Source organism: Schistocerca cancellata, chromosome 6 (genome assembly GCF_023864275.1).
Source record: "Schistocerca cancellata isolate TAMUIC-IGC-003103 chromosome 6, iqSchCanc2.1, whole genome shotgun sequence".
NCBI classification, from domain to species: domain Eukaryota; kingdom Metazoa; phylum Arthropoda; class Insecta; order Orthoptera; family Acrididae; genus Schistocerca; species Schistocerca cancellata.
This window is the reverse complement of record NC_064631.1, coordinates 110911561-110931293: the sequence shown is the minus strand read 5'-3', so window position 1 is coordinate 110931293 and position 19733 is coordinate 110911561. Positions and strand designations below refer to the sequence as shown.

General features: G+C 46.6%; 1 protein-coding gene across 2 annotated transcripts in view; it reads right to left on the bottom strand.

The window, feature by feature from the left end:
* LOC126190815 (interleukin-1 receptor-associated kinase 1-like) overlaps nt 1-16513 on the bottom strand; it is a 177500-nt gene extending 160987 nt beyond the window's left edge. For both annotated transcript variants that reach the window (XM_049931380.1, XM_049931381.1), the window contains exon 1: nt 16212-16513. In XM_049931380.1, the coding sequence (XP_049787337.1) occupies nt 16212-16320 (109 nt within the window). In that variant the 5' untranslated portion in view covers nt 16321-16513. The remainder of the gene's footprint in view (nt 1-16211) is intronic.
* Nucleotides 16514-19733: the final 3220 nt, after the last annotated feature.

Sequence of the window (19733 nt, the reverse complement as noted above, 5' to 3'; positions counted from 1 at the left end):
AATAAGTAGCCGTGCATCACCCAGGTGTGGCCAATGCACAGCCAGGAGAGAACAACAGAGTCCTTGCGAGAAACCCGCAAGGAGGAGCGCCACACACCGGTAGCCTCCTTGATGGCCCAAAATTTGTTGAGTGAAGGAAGGGCGCGCCATTCTTCACCCCAGGTGCGAAGTACCTTCTGCCACAAAACTGACCCGAGGTCACTCTCCAAGAGGCCAATCTCCCAGGCTGGTGCACGGACAGCCTGTTTGGCCAGCGTGTCAACACGTTCATTTCCTGGGATGACTACATGACCCGAGGTTCACACAATGACCACAGAGTGGTCGCAATACGCAAGAGTATAGAGGAACTCCTGGATAACCATCACCAGATGAGAGCAAGGGAAACACTGGTCGATAGCTCGTAAACCGCTCAGGGAGTCACTACAGATAACGTAGGACTCACCTGAGCAGGAGCAGGACTCTAGGGCACGAGAGATGGCGACCAGCTTGGCAGTGAAAACACTGCAGTCAGTCAGCAATGAGTGTTGTTCATAACGATCCCCTAGAGTAAGAGCATAACCAACATGACCAGCAACCATTGAACCATCAGTATAGACAACGTCAGAGCCTTGAAATGCGGCAAGGATTGAAAGAAAGCAGCGGTGGAGGGCCTCAGGAGGGACTGGGTCCTTCGGGCCCTGTGCCAAATCGAGCCGGAGGCATGGGCGGGGCACATACCATGGGGGTACACACAGAGGGGCCCAGAAAAGAGGTGGAAGACGGAAACCCTCGAGTGCAGAGAGAAGGGCTCTGACACAAACCGCGATTGTACACCTTGACCGGGGCCGCTGTTCCGTAAGATGGACAACTGACTGAGGGAACAGGAGACGATAATTGGGATGCCTGGGCAAACTACAAATGTGTGTAGCATAAGCGGCCAGTAATCATTGGTGCCAGAACCGCAATGGAGGGTCTCCTGACTCCACAAGTATGCTGTTGACAGGGCTTGTCCAGAAAGCTCCAGTGGCGAGTCGGATCCCGCTGTGAAGGATGGGGTCCAGCAACCGCAATGCAGAAGGGGATGTCGAACCGTAAGTCAGGCTCCCATAATCTAGACGGGACTGAATTAACGCCTGGTACAGATGTAGAAGGGTAGACCAATTGGCACCCCAGCTGTTGTGACTCAAACAACGAAGAGCGTTAAGATGCCGCCAGCACGTTTGTTTAAGCTGCCGTATATGAGGCAGCCAAGTCAACTGGGTATCGAAAACCAATCCCAAAAACCGATGCGTCTCCACCACAGGAAGAGGTTCGCCATCAAGATAAAGCCGTGGCTCAGGATGAACAGTGTGTCGCCGGCATAAATGCATAATGCAGATCTTAGCAGCCAAAAACCGGAAGCCATGCGCTACAGCCCAAGACCGCGCCTTTCGGATAGCGCCCTGCAGCTGCCGTTCAGCAGCTGCAATACCAGTGGAGCTATAGTATAGGCAGAAATCGTCAGCATACAAAGAAGCTGAGACAGACGTTCCCACCGCCACAGCGAGCCCATTAATTGCAATCAAAAAGAGGCAGACACTTAAGACAGATCCCTGCGGTACCCCAATCTCCTGAACTCGGGAAGAAATATGGGAGGCCGCAACTTGCACACGGAAGGAACGGAGCGACAGAAAGTTTTGTATGAAAATCTGGAGGGGACCCCGAAGACCCCAACCAAGAAGCATAGAGAGGATTTGATGTCGTCATGTCATATCATATGCCTTCCGCATGTCAAAAAAGACGCCGACCAGATGCTGATGACGGGCAAAGGCCATACAGACGGCAGACTCCAGGTATACCAGATTATCGGCAGCAGAGCGGCCCTTATGGAACCCACCCTGAGACGGAGCTAGAAGGCCCCAGGATTCAAGTAGCCAACTCAACCTCCGGCTCACCATGTATTCGAGCAACTTGCAAAGAACGTTGGTGAGGCTAATGGGGCAGTAACTGTCCACCTCCAGTGGGTTCTTACTAGGTTTCCACTAGGGGATTACGACACTTTCCCGCCATTGCAACGGGAACTCACCCTCAACCCAGATACGGTTGAAAACGTCTAGGGGGTGTCACTGACAGTCCACCGAGAGGTGTTTAAGCATCTGACAGTGGATGCAATCTGGCCCAGGAGCCGTATCAGGGCAAGCAGCTAGGGCACTTTGGAATTCCCACTATGGAGCATTGTACGATTCAGGTTGTCGCATGTGAAATGAAAGGCTCCGACGTTCCAACAGCTCTTTCAGGGAGCGGAAGGCCAGTGGGTAATTCGCAGAAGTGGAACTCTGAGCAAAATGCTCCGCTAAGTGGTTTGCAATTGTGTCAGAGTCAGTACAGACTGCTCCATTCACTGAAAGCGCAGCTGCGCTGACGGGGGTCTGAAAGCCACACTCATATCTAATCTTGGCCCAAACCTGCGATGGAGAGGTACGGAGGCCTACGGTGGAGACATACCTTTCCCAGCACTCCCGCTTGCGGGCTTGCGCACGGAGCCGTTTAAAGGCCATGAGGTGTTCCAATGAGGCATGCCATTTGTGACACTGGAGTGCCCGCCTGCGATCTTTAATCGCCTCAGCAATCTTGGGGGACCACCAAGGCACAGTTCTCCGCCAAGGGGACCCAGAAGAACAGGGAATGGCAGATTCTGCGGCAGTAACGATGCTGGTGGTGACTGAGTGAATCACCACATCAGTGGCGTCATTGGAACGAGGCTCAATAGTGACAATCGAGGTGAACAAGTTCCAGTCAGCCTTATCCATAGCCCATCTGCAGGGGCGCCCAGAAGAGTGATACTGTGACAATGACAGAAAAATCGGAAAGTGGTCACTACCGCACAAGTCGTCATGCACACTCCATTGGACAGATGGTAATAGGCTAGGGCTGCAGATCGGAAGGTCGAGGGCCGAGTACATGCCATGCGCCACACTGAAATGTGTGAAGACACCATTATTTAAAAGAGAAAGGTCGAGCTTTGCAAATACTTGCTCAACAATGCTGCCTCGACCTGTTGCCACTGATCCACCCCACAGAGCGTTATGGGCATTGAAGTCGCCCAGTAACAGAAAAGATGGTGGCAACTGGGCTACCAGCACAGCCAGGACATCACCATCCGGTGGAAGATAGATACTTTAGACAGTAACAGCCTGATGCGTCCACACCCAAACAGCGACAGCTTCTAAAGGTGTTTGTAGAGGGACAGACTCGCTGTGAATGGACTGAAGGACATAGATGCAGACACCACCAGATACCCTCTCATAAGCTGCCCAGTTCTTATAATAACCCCAATAGCCACGGAGGGTGGGGGTTCACATTGCTGGAAACCAAGTTTCCTGAAGAGCAATGCAGAGGAAAGGGTGAAGGCTGAGAAGTTGTCGGAGCTCAGCAAGATGGTGGAAAAAACCGCTGCAATTCCACTGGAGGATGACATTGTCCTTGGTCGAGAAAGGCGTGAAGGGACTGAGGAGGCGGATTATGAAGCTGGGTCAACTGCTGCCACCGACCGAGTACCTGTGCGAGTGACATCTGTTGTGTCAGAGTCCAGCGAGATACAGGTCCTCAGTGGACGCCAAAATCTCTACCTCGCCCTCAGACCACAAGTTCCTTCATCTTAGAGGTCTTCTTCTTGGACTTTTCTTGCTGCTCCTTTGGTTTCACTGGCTAGGAGGGATTCACCGATTCAGTCACCGGGACGGAAGAGGATCGCAAAGCCCTACGACCAGTTACTTGTGAGCACTTATGCCACTGCTGGGCATCATCCTTCCCACTTGTGGAAACCTGGGAAGGGAGGCACCCAAGGGACCCCTTGCGAGCGAGAGGAGCTGAAGAAGTTGGACTCTTCTCCAGCTTAGAAGTGGGGACGGACGTCCCCAATGGGTGGGGTGGGGTGGGGTGGGGTGGGGGGTGGGGGGTGATGCTCCCAAGGTAGGTGGCACAGGAGCAACAGGGTGGGTAGTGCCCCCCCATGGGCAAGGGGGCACATGGACTTGTACGGCTCGGTGAGCTGACTGGAATTCGCTGAACTGATGGGGCTATCATGGTTGTTGTAGTGGCAGCATATGAGGAAGTCATTCGCACAGGATGGAGTCGTTCATATTTCCTCTTACCCTCAGTATAGATCAGTCGGTCCAGAGTCTTACATTCCACGATTTTCTGCTCTTTCTGTAAGATCCTGCAGTCTGGCGATCAAGGTGAATGATCGCTCTCCACAGTTGACACAGATGGGAGGCGGGGCACATGGAGCATTGGGATGTAATGGATGTCCACAATCTCGACATGTGAGCCTGGAAGTACAGTGGGAAGACATATGGCCGAACTTCCAGCACTTAAAGCACCACATCGGGGAAAGGATATAGGGCTTGACATCACAGGGGTAGACCATCTGACCTTCTCCAATTATGCATCACTCTCTAAGGCCAAGATGAAGGCACCAGTCACAATCTGATTATCCTTCAGACACCGATGAATGCGCTGGACGAAATGAAAACTTCGTGAATGGGCAGAGGATTCCATTTTTATCAATACTGACCCAGAGTGCATTTTGGACAAGCCCTCCACCTCCCCAAACTTGTCTTCCAAATGCTCTACGAAGAATTGAGGCTTCATTGACATAAAAGACTCCCATCAGCTCTCGTACAAACTAGGAATCGGGACAAATAAGTGACACTGCCATCCTGAGCGTTGTGCTCCTCCTACGGCGTGGCCAGGATGGGGAATGATTTGGGATCATATTTCTGAGTGTTGAATTGAGCCCGAGAACACTTAGAGACTGCTGCGGCTGGCCACCAGCAAGAGATTCATTGCAGATCATCCGCCCTGATGCCACCCACTCCAACCAAGGGCCCTCCCCACGGGCACCACCCAGCCTCAGCAAGGGCCACCTGGCAGGATGGCCATTGCTGGGAGTCCCAATGCCCCAGGGAGATAGGCATCTACTCCTTGGCATACGTGGGGAGTTAACGGCGCAGGCATCAGCATAATGATCCCCGTGTTGTCAGGGGGCTACAACCAACAGGGTACATTTCGGCCCCACCACAACAGACTGGCTACTGTGCTGGATATTAAGTGCAAGGAAGTCCATGGGTGTTGTCTCTGCAAAAAGCGACACTGCCTGTGCATGGTGGAAATCGCACCCAGGATCGTATCCTCGCCCAAGAGATTGAGAACAAGCGGGATGGCAATGCGATGACGAGAAAGCTGGCTAAAGGTCTCAATGCACGATGGACACAATGCACCATGTAAGGCGCCCTTCCCCAATTGGTTCGCTCTTCGGAAGAATTTGGAAATATGGAGGTCAAACCCAAGTGGGGACCATCACATATAGGCCAAAACATTTGAGACTCCTTTTAGTCGCCTCTTACGACAGGCAGAAATACCGCATGCCTATTCTAACCCCGGAACCCACACGGGGACCTTGAGGGAGGGGGGAAGGTCAATGTAGACTGGGAAAAAAATGCAAGAGATCAAAGCAGTCGCAAGGACACAAATTTATTTATTTATTTATTTATTTATTTGCAGAAAACGAGGGGACATTGTGCTTCCAAGAGAAGTTCCAGTTCCTCCTTGTTGGATTGAACGTTGCAAACATTCCACTGGAATAGAGTCATGACAGCGAAAGGTGAGGAGGGAAATAATGGAAGGTTGTCAACTGAGTAGCTGCCGAGCACCTGCCCGGAGGATACTGTTCCATGAGATTTACAGAGATGTTGGCAATCTCTCTGGGTTGGCCTGCAGGTTCCAGGGCAGAAAAGTGGTTGGCAGTATGTATTGGCGAAATGAAGGTCAGCCAGCTAATGGTATCATGCAGCAACAATGTGGAAGAGGATCTAAAAGTTGGTGAAGGAGAATACCATTTGGCCGGCCGGAGTGGCCGTGCGGTTCTAGGCGCTACAGTCTGGAACCGAGCGACCGCTACGGTCGCAGGTTCGAATTCTGCCTCGGGCATGGATGTGTGTGATGTCCTTAGGTTGGTTAGGTTTAATTAGTTCTAAGTTTTAGGCGACTGATGACCTCAGATGTTAAGTCGCATAGTGCTCAGAGCCATTTTGAAGACCATTTGTCTTTGTTTGCTTTCTTTGAGCCTTTGCGGTTGGCACATAAAGACTCAGATGTTTGTTGGCTGGAGGGACATAGGAAATCTTCACAGGAGTATTCCTTCTGTCCTGCCAATTGTGCAGCAAGTGATTTCATCACCAGAGGTGAAGATTTGGTGGCTTGTTTCACAGCTGGAGGAGGAGGAGAAGGAGACGAGGGTGCTACCATGACACTGGGTGATTTGACAACTGCAGAATCGAACTTGAGGTTGCAAGTCTGCATGGCTAGGTGCTTTGTAGAGCAAGGTGTAGCAAGAATGGTACTACGAGTGCCAGATGGTAAAATGCAGGGCTTTCGACTAGCCAACAACTCACAAGTGACAGGGTAAGGGACTTTTTCCTTTTCCTGGATCTTAGTTTTTTTTTAGTTTTTGGTTTTAGGGCGCAAAACTTCTATGGTCATTAGCGCCCAGCCCGTGACTTAAGACAGTAAAAAACCGAAATTGAAAACCAGCAGCAATGGGAACAAAGTCATAAAATTGGAGAAACTAAAAATAGAAGAATGCTTAAAAATCCACTATAGAAAGGGGGTGGTTGTCCCCAAAAAAAGCTTCAAATGACTGACGTCATTTCACTGTCACTAATAAACTGGAGAACGCGGTCGGCTGAGGGCGTGTCATCTGCTAAAAACGACGATAGATCAAGCGATAGCTGTAGACGGGAGCGTAACGGATTAAAATAGGGGCATTCAATTAAAAGGTGTCTTACCGTCCACAGCTGAGAGCAGTGGGGACAGAGTGGGGGAGGATCGCCGCTTAAAAGATGTCGATGGCTAAAAAGACAGTGCCCTATCCGGAGTCTAGCTAAAATTACCTCCTCCCGACGACGCGTTCGGGAGGAAGAGGTCCAAGCGCAAGGAAGGGCTTTCACTTCCCGCAATTTATTACGGGGAAGTGCCGTCCAATGCGCGTGCCATAAATGAGCAACTTTGCGACATAAACCGCTCCGTAGATCGGTGAAGGGAAGCGACTGAATAGCTGGCCGAGGAAGAGAGACTGCAGCCTTGGCCGCCTCATTCCCACAGATACCAGCGTGTCCCGGGAGCCAGAGGAATGCCACCGAGACGCCCCCCAGGTGGAGCAAGCGCAGACAGTCCTGAATCCGGTGGACCAGAGGGTGCACAGGGTAAAGAGCTTGGAGACTGAGGAGAGAGCGGAGAGAATCTGAGCAGATAACGTACTGTATCCGCTGATGGCGGCGGATGTAGTGGACAGCCTGGAGAACAGCGTAAAGCTCCGCAGTATAAACCGAACACTGGTCGGGAAGCCGAAAGCGATTTGGGGTGTCGCCAACAATATAGGCACTCCCTACACCTAACGATGTTTTCGAGCCGTCGGTGTAAATAAATGTGGCGTCCGTCATTTGTGCACATAGAGCAGCAAATGCCCGACGATAAACAAGTGTAGGGGTACCATCCTTGGGAAATTGACAAAGGTCACGGAGCAGGCAGATCCGGGGACGGAGCCAAGGCGGTGCTGTACCCCAAGTTGTCAAGAAGGTTTTAGGAAAGCGGAAGGAAAGAGAATGGAGCAGTTGACGGAAGCGGACTCCCGGGGGTAGTAGGGAGGAGGAGCGGCCTGCATACCCTACATCAAAGGAGGCGTCGAAAAAAAGGTCATGGGCTGGATTAGCAGGCATGGAAGACAGATGGCTAGCATAACGACTCAGGAGGACAGCTCGCCGATTGGACAGCGGAGGTTCAGCAGTCTCAGCATAAAGGCTTTCCACAGGGCTAGCGTAAAAAGCTCCAGACACTAACCGTAATCCACGGTGGTGGATAGAGTCGAGACGCCGAAGAATAGACAGCCGAGCAGAGGAGTAGACTATGCTTCCATAATCCAATTTCTAGCGCACTAAGGCGCGATAGAGGCGGAGAAGGACCACTCGGTCCGCTCCCCAGGAGGTACCATTCAGGACACGGAGGGTGTTAAGCGATCGCAGACAGCGAGCCGAAAGATAGGAAACGTGGGAGGACCAGCACAGTTTTCTGTAAAAAATAAGACCCAAGAATTTAGCGACGTCTGAAAACGGAAGGTTGACAGGACCTAGATGTAAGGAGGGCGGAAGAAACTCCTTACGTCGCCAAAAATTGACACAAACGGTCTTACTGGGTGAGAAACGGAAGCCGGTTTCGATGCTCCACGAGTGGAGGCGATCGAGACATCCTTGAAGACGTCATTCAAGAAGGCTGGTCCGTTGAGAGCTGTAGTAGATCGCAAAATCGTCCACAAAGAGGGAGCCCGAGACATCAGGAAGGAGACAATCCATAATTGGATTTATGGCGATGGCAAACAGTACAACACTCAGCACGGATCCCTGGGGTACCCCGTTTTCTTGGGAGAAAGTACAGGAGAGAGTAGTGTTCACCCGCACCCTAAAAGTGCGCTCTGCCATAAATTCGCGGAGAAAAAGGGGCAGCCGGTCTCGAAAGCCCCAAGAGTACAGTGTGCGGAGGATGTCTGTCCTCCAACAGGTATCGTATGCTCTCTCCAGATCGAAAAATATTGCTACCGTTTGGCGTTTCCGGAGAAAATTGTTCATGATATAAGTGGAGAGAGCAACAAGATGGTCAACTGCAGAACGATGCTTCCGAAATCCGCATTGGGCTGGTGTTAAAAGACTGCGGGATTCCAGCCACCAAGCTAAACGGTAATTCACCATACGTTCCAAAATCTTACAGACACTACTCGTGAGAGAAATGGGGCGATAGCTAGAGGGGAGATGTTTGTCCTTACCAGGTTTCGGAACGGGAACGACAACAGCTTCCCGCCACCGTCTGGGAAAGGTACTGTCGGTGCAAATTCGATTATAAAGGTGAAGGAGGTAACGCAGACTATGGGTTGATAAATGCAGCAACATTTCGACGTGGATACCATCCGGTCCTGGGGCGGAGGAGCAAGAAGAAGAGAGGGCATGTTGGAGTTCCCGCATGGAGAAAACAGTATTGTAGCTTTCGTGATTTTGAGAGGAGAAAGCAAGATGTCGCACTTCCGCTGCACGTTTCTTCGGGAGAAACGCTGGCGGATAATTTGAAGAGCTCGAAATCTCAGCAAAGTGCTGACCCAACGAGTTAGAAATTGCAACGGGGTCCACTAAGGTATCATGCGCGACAGTGAGCCCAGAGACCGGGGAGAAACTAGGCGCGCCTGAGAACCGTCGAAGCCGACTCCAAACTTCCGAGGAGGGAGTGAAGGTGTTAAATGAGCTAATAAAGAATTTCCAGCTTGCCTTCTTGCTATCGCGGATGACGCGACGGCATCGCGCACGGAGCTGCTTATAGCGGATACAGTTGGCCAAAGTAGGATGGTGACGGAAAATGCAAAGAGCACGTCGCCGCTCACGTATTGCATCACGGCATGCCTCGTTCCACCAAGGAACTGGGGGGCGCCGGGGCAATTCGGAGGTGCGTGGTATTGAACATTCCGCAGCTGTAAGAATAACGTCGGTAATATGTGTGACCTCATCGTCGACGCTGGGAAAGCGACGGTCATCGAATGTCGCTAGAGACGAAAAAAGTGTCCAATCGGCTTGGGCAAATTTCCAGCGTCGCGAGCGCATATATGGCAGTGGAGGCTGCATTCTAAGGACACATGGAAAATGGTCACTCGAGTGTGTATCATTAAGGGCGAACCATTCGAAGCGCCGAGCTAGCGGAACAGTACCGACCGCAAGGTTCAAATGAGATAAATTTGTCGTGGAGGCAGACAAAAATGTGGGGACCCCAGTGTTGAGGCAAACTAGATCTGCTTGGTGGAAGACGTCTAGCAATAGAGAGCCACGTGGACAAGGATGTGGAGATCCCCAAAGCGGGTGGTGGGCATTGAAGTCCCCAACCAGCAAATAGGGGGGTGGAAGCTGACCAAGAAGATGAAGGAGATCAGCTCGTGCCATTGGTGTGGATGATGGAATATATACAGTACAAAGAGAGAACGTGTATCCAGAAAGGGAAAGACGGACGGCGACAGCTTGGAAGGAACTGTTTAAGGGGATTGGGTGATAATGGAGAGTATCATGGAGAAGAATCATGAGTCCTCCATGCGTGGGAGTGCCTTCAACAGAGGGGAGGTCATATCGGACGGACTGAAAATGAGGGAGAACAAAGCGGTCATGGGGACGCAGCTTTGTTTCCTGAAGACAGAAGATGACCAGGGAGTAGGATCGTAAGAGGACCGACAATTCATCCCGATTGGCTCGAATGCCGCGGATATTCCAGTGGATAATGGACATAGGGTGAACAGAAAATGGAGGAATGTGACCAAGGGTGCTGTCAACTCAACGACTGCTCAGAGCTTGCGACCGACAGCATGGAATGGCATTCAGCCGAAGGCAGAAGATCCTGATCCATAGGTTGGTCAGGAGCAGCCCCTGCCACCAGCGATCAGCCGGTTGACCGGCCACCAGCAGTGCGCCTCGGCGACACAGAAGACGGCCGAGGGCGATTTCCGCCAGGTGGTGCTGTAGATGGGACACGCCTTGGCGGAGAAGGAGAGGAACTGGGTTTTCTTGTAGCCTTCTTGGACGAATGATGTTTAGATGAAGGAGGAACCGATGGTTGTGAAGTTGCGGTACGTAAAAACTCTTCACGAGTATGCTCTTTTTTCGAAGACTTGGCGTCTGACTTTTGGGCTTGAGATTTAGCAGAACCCGACGAAGGGTGAGCCATAGAGTGGGCAGGCGAAAGTGGTGAGGTTGAACGAGCGATCTTTGCGCTGGCCGATCTGACGACCGTGGCACTAAAGGTGAGGTCGCAAGTCTGCGTGGCCACCTCCTTTGTTGGCCGAGGAGAAGCAAGGACAGTGCTGTATTTTCCTGTCTGAGGCACGGTGGGCTTGCGACTGGCGAATAATTTTCAAGCAGCAAAGGTCGACACCTTTTCCTTCACTCTTATTTCCTGGATGAGCTTTTCGTCCTTAAAAACGAGGCAATCTCGAGAGGAAGCAGCGTGGTCACCCATACAGTTGATGCAGGGAGGGGATGGAGGTGGACACGCACCCTCATGGGCATCCTTGCCACACGTAACACATTTGGCCGGATTGGAAAAGGACTGGCTGGTGTGATTGAACCGCTGACACCGATAGCAACGCGTAGGGTTTGGGACATAAGGGCGAACGGAAATTATCTCATAGCCTGCTTTGATTTTCGATGGGAGTTGAACTTTGTCAAACGTCAAGAAGACAGTGCGGGTTGGAATTATGTTTGTGTCAACCCTTTTCATAACTCTATGAACAGCTGTTACGCCCTGGTCAGACAGGTAGTGCTGAATTTCTTCGTCAGACAAACCATCGAGGGAGCGTGTATAAACGACTCCACGCGAGGAATTTAAGGTACGGTGCGGTTCCACCCGGACAGGGAAGGTGTGGAGCAGAGAAGTACGCAGCAATTTTTGTGCCTGGAGGGCACTGTGTGTTTCTAACAACAGGGTGCCATTTCGTAATCAGGAACAAGACTTTACAGGACCTGCAATTGCGTCGACACCTTTCTGAATAATGAAAGGATTGACTGTGGAGAAGTCGTGACCTTCATCAGACCGAGAAACAACAAGGAACTGTGGCAACGATGGAAGAATCGTCTGTGGCTGAGACTCAGTATACTTACGTTTGTGAGCAGACATAGTGGAAGGTGAGGAAACCATTGCGGAAGAATCCCCCATGATTACCGGCATCTCCGATGGCGCGCTCCTCCCTTGTGGGGGCCCTCTCTGAGGGCACTCCCACCTTAGGTGATTGTTCACACCTCAGGTCACACCTCCCGACAAACGGACGGAGGGACCAATTGGCACTTTCGGAATGTATCAGCTCGGGTAATCACCCCTCCCTGGGCCTGGCCGTTACCAGGGGGTACGTACGTGTCCTACCTGTCTACCCGGGGCGGGGAATTACGCGTTACCCCGTCACCGGCTACGCACAAAAGGCGTGGGTCGGCCTTTAGACACGCACAGGGAGGAAGAAAGAGAAAGGGAAAGGAAAGAATAGAGGTCTCAAACGCCGCAGCGGAGAAAAGGGAAAGAGAAGAGGTAAGGAAAAGAGAAGGACAAAGGAAGGAAGAAGACAAAAGCAAGGAAGGCGAAGAATGCAGTACATTTACGAGCTTCCGTCTCCGGATGTAGGCACAAACCATACTCCCAGATGGGGAGAAAGGGAAGGAAAGAGCCAGAGGTGAGGGGAGGAGGGGCGAAGATAGGGATGGGGTAGGATGCGGAAAGGGAAGGTATGCAGCCCGGAAAGGAAGGAAGGCCACATTAGCTTGGGGTCCCGTGCTCGCTACGCACGTATCCACAAAAGAGTTGTGGACCCCCTGGGGGGATTTTCCTGGATCTGCTGAACAGCCCACTCATCAAGATACAGAGGATATTCTCGGGATGAGGCTACATAATCGCCATTGCAATTGATACAGCGGAGAGGAGGAGGAAGATAATTGCCCACGTGAGCATCTCTACCACAAGTAACACATCTGGCCATGTTTTGATAGGACATTTAAGTGTGGTGGTAACACTGACACTGGTAACAGCATGTCATGTTTGGAATGGATGGTCAGACTGAGATGACTTCATAGCCTTTGTTGGAAGCACTGCTCTAACCAATGTGAGGAAAAGAGTGTGCATGGGCACTAAGATCGCACCAACCTCTTTCATGACCCGAAGGACTGCAGTGACACCCTGATCAGAGAGGTCAATTTATACTTCTCCTTTGGCCAGGCCATCGAACAGCGTAGTGTAAATAACACCATGTGAAGAATTCAGCATTCACTGGGCCTCGGCACAAACAGGATAGCCCTGGAGGAGTGAAGCTGCAAGCAGTTGTGCTTGAAAATCATAACTGGTCTCCAAAAGCAAAGTGCCACTATGTAAATGAAAGCAGCAATTTATGGAGCCTGCAACTGCAATAACACCCTTCTGAATATTAAAGGGATTAACTGTAGCAAAGGACTGATCTCCTGCAGGATGCGATACCACAAGGAACTGAGGTGCAGCTGGGAGATTCTTGGAATCTTTAGCCTCATTCCATTTACGTTTCGTAGACGTAGTCTGAGATGGTGATTGGCTCATTGCACGAACCCAGAAAATTCTAGTCCTAAATAAAAAAGTGAGTAAAGGCCATAGACCTATCTGGCGTGGCAATAGAAGACAGCAAAAGGAAAGCTGGAATTTAAAATTTCTTGTTTAAATCAATTATTCACACAGAAATAATCTAAAGACGTACCATCAATAGACTGCTGCACAAACTCCAGTATGGAGAACCTAGAAATAGGAACACATGTGGGAAAGTGGCTGAAAGACTTGAAACCAAGTCACTAGGTGCAGATGGAATAACAATTCAGTTTTCCAGAAAGTACTCTTCCACACTGATCCCAGTAATTACCCTGCATTTATCACAAATCTCTCACCCAGTACAAGGTCCTTGGCTACTGGAAAAATTGCAGGTGGCTTCTCGTATACCAGAAGGATAAAAGAATAGACCTGCCACATTACAGACCAATACCCTTAACATCAGTTTGCTGCAGAATTCTTGAGTATATTCCAAGTGTTGACATAATAAATTTCCTTGAAAAAATCAATATGGGATACGAAAGCATCACCCATGTGAAACTCAACTTACCCTTTTTTCACATGGTAACCTGCAAACCATGGCTTAAGGGCAACAGGCAGTTTCTAGACTGACACAATGTCATATTGGAGACTGTTAATGAATATCTGAGCATATGGAACAGGTTCTCAGATATGCGAATTGTTGAAACACTTTTTGAGTAATAGAACCCAGTACACTGTCCTGGACAGTAAGGGTTAATCGGAGACAGAGGTATAGCCCAGAGCACCCCAGAGAAGTGTTATAGGACCCCTTGTTCTCTATATATGTAAACGATCTGACAGGTCAGTTGAGAAGTTGTATGCTATTGGTTGTTGATGATGCTGTTGTGTTTTGGAAGGGTCAACTGACTGTAGAAGGATAAAAGATGACTTGAACAGGATTTCTATTTGGTGTGATGGATGGCAACTTGACCTAAATGTGGAAAAAAATGTTCTTGAGTAGGCCCACTGCTGGAGTATTTGGGGTCCCTGCCAGTTGCATTAAAGAAAGACATTGAAGCAATTCAGAAACATGGCATTAGATTTGTTACCAGTAGGTTTCATCCACAAGTGACTGTTAATGAAATTCTCCATAAATTTAAAAGTTAATTCCTAGAGGGAAGATGATGTTCTTTTCATGAAACACTACTGAGAAAGTTTAGATAAGCAGCATTTGTGACAGACTGCAGAACAATTCTACTACCATCAACACACATCTCATGTAAGGACAGCAAAGATAAAAAAATAAAAATTATAATAAACAGGGCTTCAACAGAAACATATAGACAGCCACTTTTCTTCTCCTTGTTCAGTTCCCAAGTGGAAGAGGATAGAGAATAACTAACAGTGAAACACGATACCCTCTGCCATGCAATGAATTGTGGTTTGTGGAACATGTATGTAGACGCAGATGATGATTATACTAAATTTGTTATTATAATACAATGAAAATAAATGGCTTTAATGTACAGACTTAGACAATATTTAAAGAAATTTTTATGAGGGTGGGGCAGGTGGTTGGCCACGGCCTAGCTGAAGGATCCAGGAAACAGCCTGGCATTTGCCTGATGTGACTTAGGCCTAGGATAACCACTGAAAACTTTACCAGGTTGTTTATAAGTGACTGATCTCTTTGGAACCACTATGAGCAATTAAACAACGGAATTTATTGACAATGACTTCTAAGAATCTTCATTTCTGTGAAAACTGTTACCTGGGAAGTCAGTTCCATTTACTTCACTGTTTTTATTCATTTCATGTTTCTAGTGTTTCAGAATGTTTTGTTCTTCACCATTTGTCCGTTTTTATTTTCATACTAATATGATGACAAATACTGTATCACTATCAGATGAAGCCTGGATGTATAAATACATTTTTCTGACAGCATACTGGACAATTTATTGACACTTATTGTAAGTCTTGGTTACAACATGTTATGTGAATTAGGTGCAGATTTCCCTTCCCAGCAAAAGAAACATTAAAATCAGTTCTTATCCATACCTTGTTCCTCCTCCTGATTTATTTACAAATAATTTTTTAAGCAAAACAGCACTCAAAATTTCTGAAGGAAAATATCTGAAAAGTAATCAATTTTTCAAATTAATACTGTGTTTTGTAAACGTCTTCCCACCATCTTTAACATTGGTTTTCATAATTTTCATGACCGAGTCATTACTATGTTTGTATTATAAACTACTTTCCTTTTTTGCTCTGAACCCAATTGCTAGACATGTAATATATTAACAGCTTTCAAAAATGATAGTTTAATACAGGTCTATACCAGTTTTCCAGTGGTGGTTGCACAATGATCTTGGGTCCCTATTGGAGTATAATCCAAGGCTAGATATCAACAACTCTACATGTCAAAGTCATTGTTCTGACATTCATAGTTTCATACTAATAATAAAGTCAAGATGTAAACAAAGCCTTTAATAAGTTGATGATCATGTTATCCCATGAAAAGAAATAGTTTACTCTTAACCGCTGCAGTGCTTTCAAACACAAAATAGTTATCAAAGTCTGATTAAATCTAGATAATCTTATTAACATTTCAAGTGTTTGATTAATCTTAAGGTATTTCATGTTAGTAGCCTTTAAACAGTTGGTACTACAAGCTCGGATTTTCTTTTTTTTCCCTTCTAGGTTCACTCTCTTACAAAAACATTTAAAAAGTTGTTCAAAACAGTATTGGCAAATTTTAGTGGTTTCTGTTCAAACAGACATTTTTTTGCACTTAGTTACTCCCCTTCCATAATTCTACAGTAACATTATATTAGCTTGTAAATGTGTCAATTGCCGCCTTACTTTTATTTATACGGCTTCTAATGTTTTAACGGTAGAAACCATTTTTCTTCACAACTTTTACGTTGTTGCTATGTTCTGTCAGTTTCCCTCTCTACATACAAGGATACCATTTATTTAAAACACACTGGTATACACTGCACTACATTCACAAAGTTCATTATCTTATCAATATACATATCTTAGGGTTATAGGACGCTAAACTTATGTACTTCCTGTTCGTGCCGCCTCCAGAACAGGGAACTTACCAAGCTCTTCCCACTTGTCATTGTGATCCAACAAACGGCACAGCTCTTTGTGTTCATAGTATGGTAGTTGGTAAATATATTTCACTTCTCTCGAATTTGTACTGGTCATTTTGTCATCTGTTTACACTTGTTACACAACCACAACCTAAATTCAAAATATACAACTCCTCTCACCGCACACTAACACAATACTTAACAGCCAACAGTCAACTACTCTCACTGCAACAGCTGTTTTCACTCAATCAGCTAAGAAGGCGGTAACCACTGTCACTCGTTTAGAAGGCAGTGGATACTGTTATGCTAGGTATCGAACATAATTAATGTCGACACCAGCCAAACGGCGGCCCTCTGGATACAGAATCACAAAAAATTAAATTCTAACATTAAAGTAAAGCAATAGATAATAATGGTGCCGAAAGGTCAGTGTAGTAACAGTTCCATCAACACCAAAAATCGTAAGGTATGCGGAATAAAATAGACACTGAAGCTCTTAAAGTTGAAATAAAATCCTTGCAAGCGGAAAATGTGAGAGTCAAAAGGGAAGAAATATTGGTTGCAGATAAAAATGTAGTTATGGTGACGAAACACAAAAGGTACATGTGCTTAATATGAATGACTTCAGTAGAGAGATAGAAACTACAATTAATAAACAACGTGCAAAACCAATAGACAAATAAAAAAGGACCAACATAAAGTACAAAAATAGTACGCACAGTGTTAAACAAATTATCGAAAATGCATTTCTAAAAATCGGCATTATATACCTCAAGAAATAACACCTTCAAGTTGTAAAATCGATGCTCTCCCAGAGTTAAGAACTAATCGGCTAAATAGCCATTTGGAAAACGTTTTGGAAGCCAAAAAGCCAAAAGAACGTGTTAATTATAATGCTAATTACAAATCAGTTTTTACCCACTGAGAGACAAATTCCCTTCATAGCTGTGCTGAAACAAGAAATGTGACTGAAACAGCAAAAAACGTATTTGCATCCTCAAGAGTAACAATAAGTGTCACTACCCACAGAAGATCAGTAATTAGTTAACGATAAATATACAGACAAAATAAAATGCTATGTCAGAGGACAGTGTAATAGGTTAGCAACAATATTTATTAATCCTAATAAATTTATATATAACAATAATTCCTTTTCGCACAGGATGGTCTGTAATTTAACAGATATGGGTTGATAAAATTAAACAAGAAGTTTATTAGCATGTGCAAAATTGTAAACAGTAAGTGAAACGCTGGCCGGAGTGGCCGAGCGGTTAAAGGCGCTACAGTCTGGAACCGCACGACCGCTACGGTCGCAGGTTCGAATCCTGCCTCGGGCATGGATGTGTGTAGTGTCCTTAGGTTAGTTAGGTTTAAGTAGTTCTAAGTTCTGGGGGACTTATGACCACAGCAGTTGAGTCCCATAGTGCTCAGAGCCATTTGAACCATTTTTGAGTAAGTGAAACAATAAGTGAGTGATGGGTGCGACAAGCTGCCTAAAGGAATAAAATATTTAAAAAAAACACTTAAGAAAAGCTATTCTTAAAATCATAGGTAAAAGTAAAAGCACATTTTTGATGAATTTAAACATAAATGACTTATGTAGAAAACAAAAAAAGTAAGATAGTTGGCAGAGAGGCAAAAATTGACGATCTAAAAAAATTTCTGTCAAAATGGAAAGTATTACAGTATATTGTCTAAATGAACACTTAACACTAACCAAAGACCGCATCAAATTCCTCAATAAATTGGAGAACTATGTTGTAGACAGTAGTTATAGTAGTTATAACAAAATTCGTGGGGGTTGCTGAATACTTATGAACAAATCTTTAACATGTGAGGAAATAGATGATTTTAATTTTCTAAATGATGAGGCTGTACTTGTAAGTTGCTTCATAGATTAGAAGGACAAAATATTCTAATAATTCCAATTTATAGAATCCCATGTAAATAAGTAATAAAAGAGTCTCAAAAAAACTGACAAAAGATAAAAAGAAAGAGATTATAATAGTTGCTGATTTTAACATATACATAATAAATGTGTTGATTAGCACGGTTTGATAACCTGATAAAGCATGTAGTGGTTTCATAGTATTTGTGCAGTGCAGTGTGGCCAGAAAAGGTATTACATATTGTATAGATGGTACAGCAGTATGAATGATTGCAGGTGACTCACCCTACATCTAACTTCTTAAACAGTTCCAAGAGATCACCAGACAGCTACTGACTCTAACACCCACACGCCACTCGACAGTACACTACATCCTCACAACTCCTGGACTGCCAATCCATGTCCGACCACGCCACTGGACACCTGAGAAGCTGAGAGTAGCTAAGCAATAATTGTCTTCCATGCTTGTGCAGAGTATCTGCAGAACATCAAGTATGGGTACAAGTTGGGCATCAGCACTACATGTAATGCCTAAGAAGATCAATGGATCGTGTCCATGAGGTATTATCATCAGCTAAAATCAAGGATAATCCCAGATTGATACTTGGTACCACACATTAAGAACTGCAGGTTTAACGCCTACGGTAAGCGCATCTTTCCCACCTTAAACTTGGTGCGTGCATACTATCAGGTACCTGTGGCCCCAGAAGACGTATCTAGAACTGCTGTCACTAACCTGTTTGGCCTCTCGAGTTTACAAGGATGCCATTTGGGTCGTGTAACATTACAGAAACATTCCAGCGTTTCAAGGACAAAGTGATGAGAGACCTGGACTTCCATTATGTGTACATCAGTGGCCTATTAGTGATGTACAGCTCCAAAGCCAAGTTCTGGGGCGTCTAAGCTAGGTATTCACATGCCTTCATTCACATGGACTTCATATCAACCTCTCTAAATGAGTCTTTGGAGCTTCAGAAGTCCACTTTCTGGGCCAAACAGTCAATGCACAGGAAAATCGGTCACCACAATAGTTAATTATCCAAGACCAGTGATTGTTCATAAATTGTTATCAACTTTTATGGTCGTTGTGTGCGAAATCATCCAATTTTGGCCACTATACTGAAAGATCTTCTGTGCAGTTTGCATATACCAGGTGGACAAACTATCCCTCAAGCTCCACTCGCCTTAATGTTTGATGCATCAGCGATGGCAGTAGGGACTGCACTGTAACAGCAGGTGAATGATCTTTGGCATCCTATAGCAAAAAGCTATCTCCTTCACAGCAGAACTAGACTACTTATGACTACAAACAGTAAGGAGCATATGATTCAATAAAGATATTCAAACATATGCTCGAAGGCAGACACTCGACCCTCGACATGGACCATGAACTGCTGACGTCTGCATTTCATCCATCCACACACAAAGCATCTCCATGCCAGCTTCCTCATCTGTACTTCATACGGCAGTTTACAGTCAACATTCTACACATGGAGGGATGGGTTAATGTCCCAGTACATACTCTCTCTCGTAGGATATTCAGGTGCCACCAACAAACATGCTTTTTTATTGTTATGTCTCTGCATCGAAGCCACAATCCTTAGTGTCTCAAAATTTTCGGCGGAAAGCAATTGCGCCAC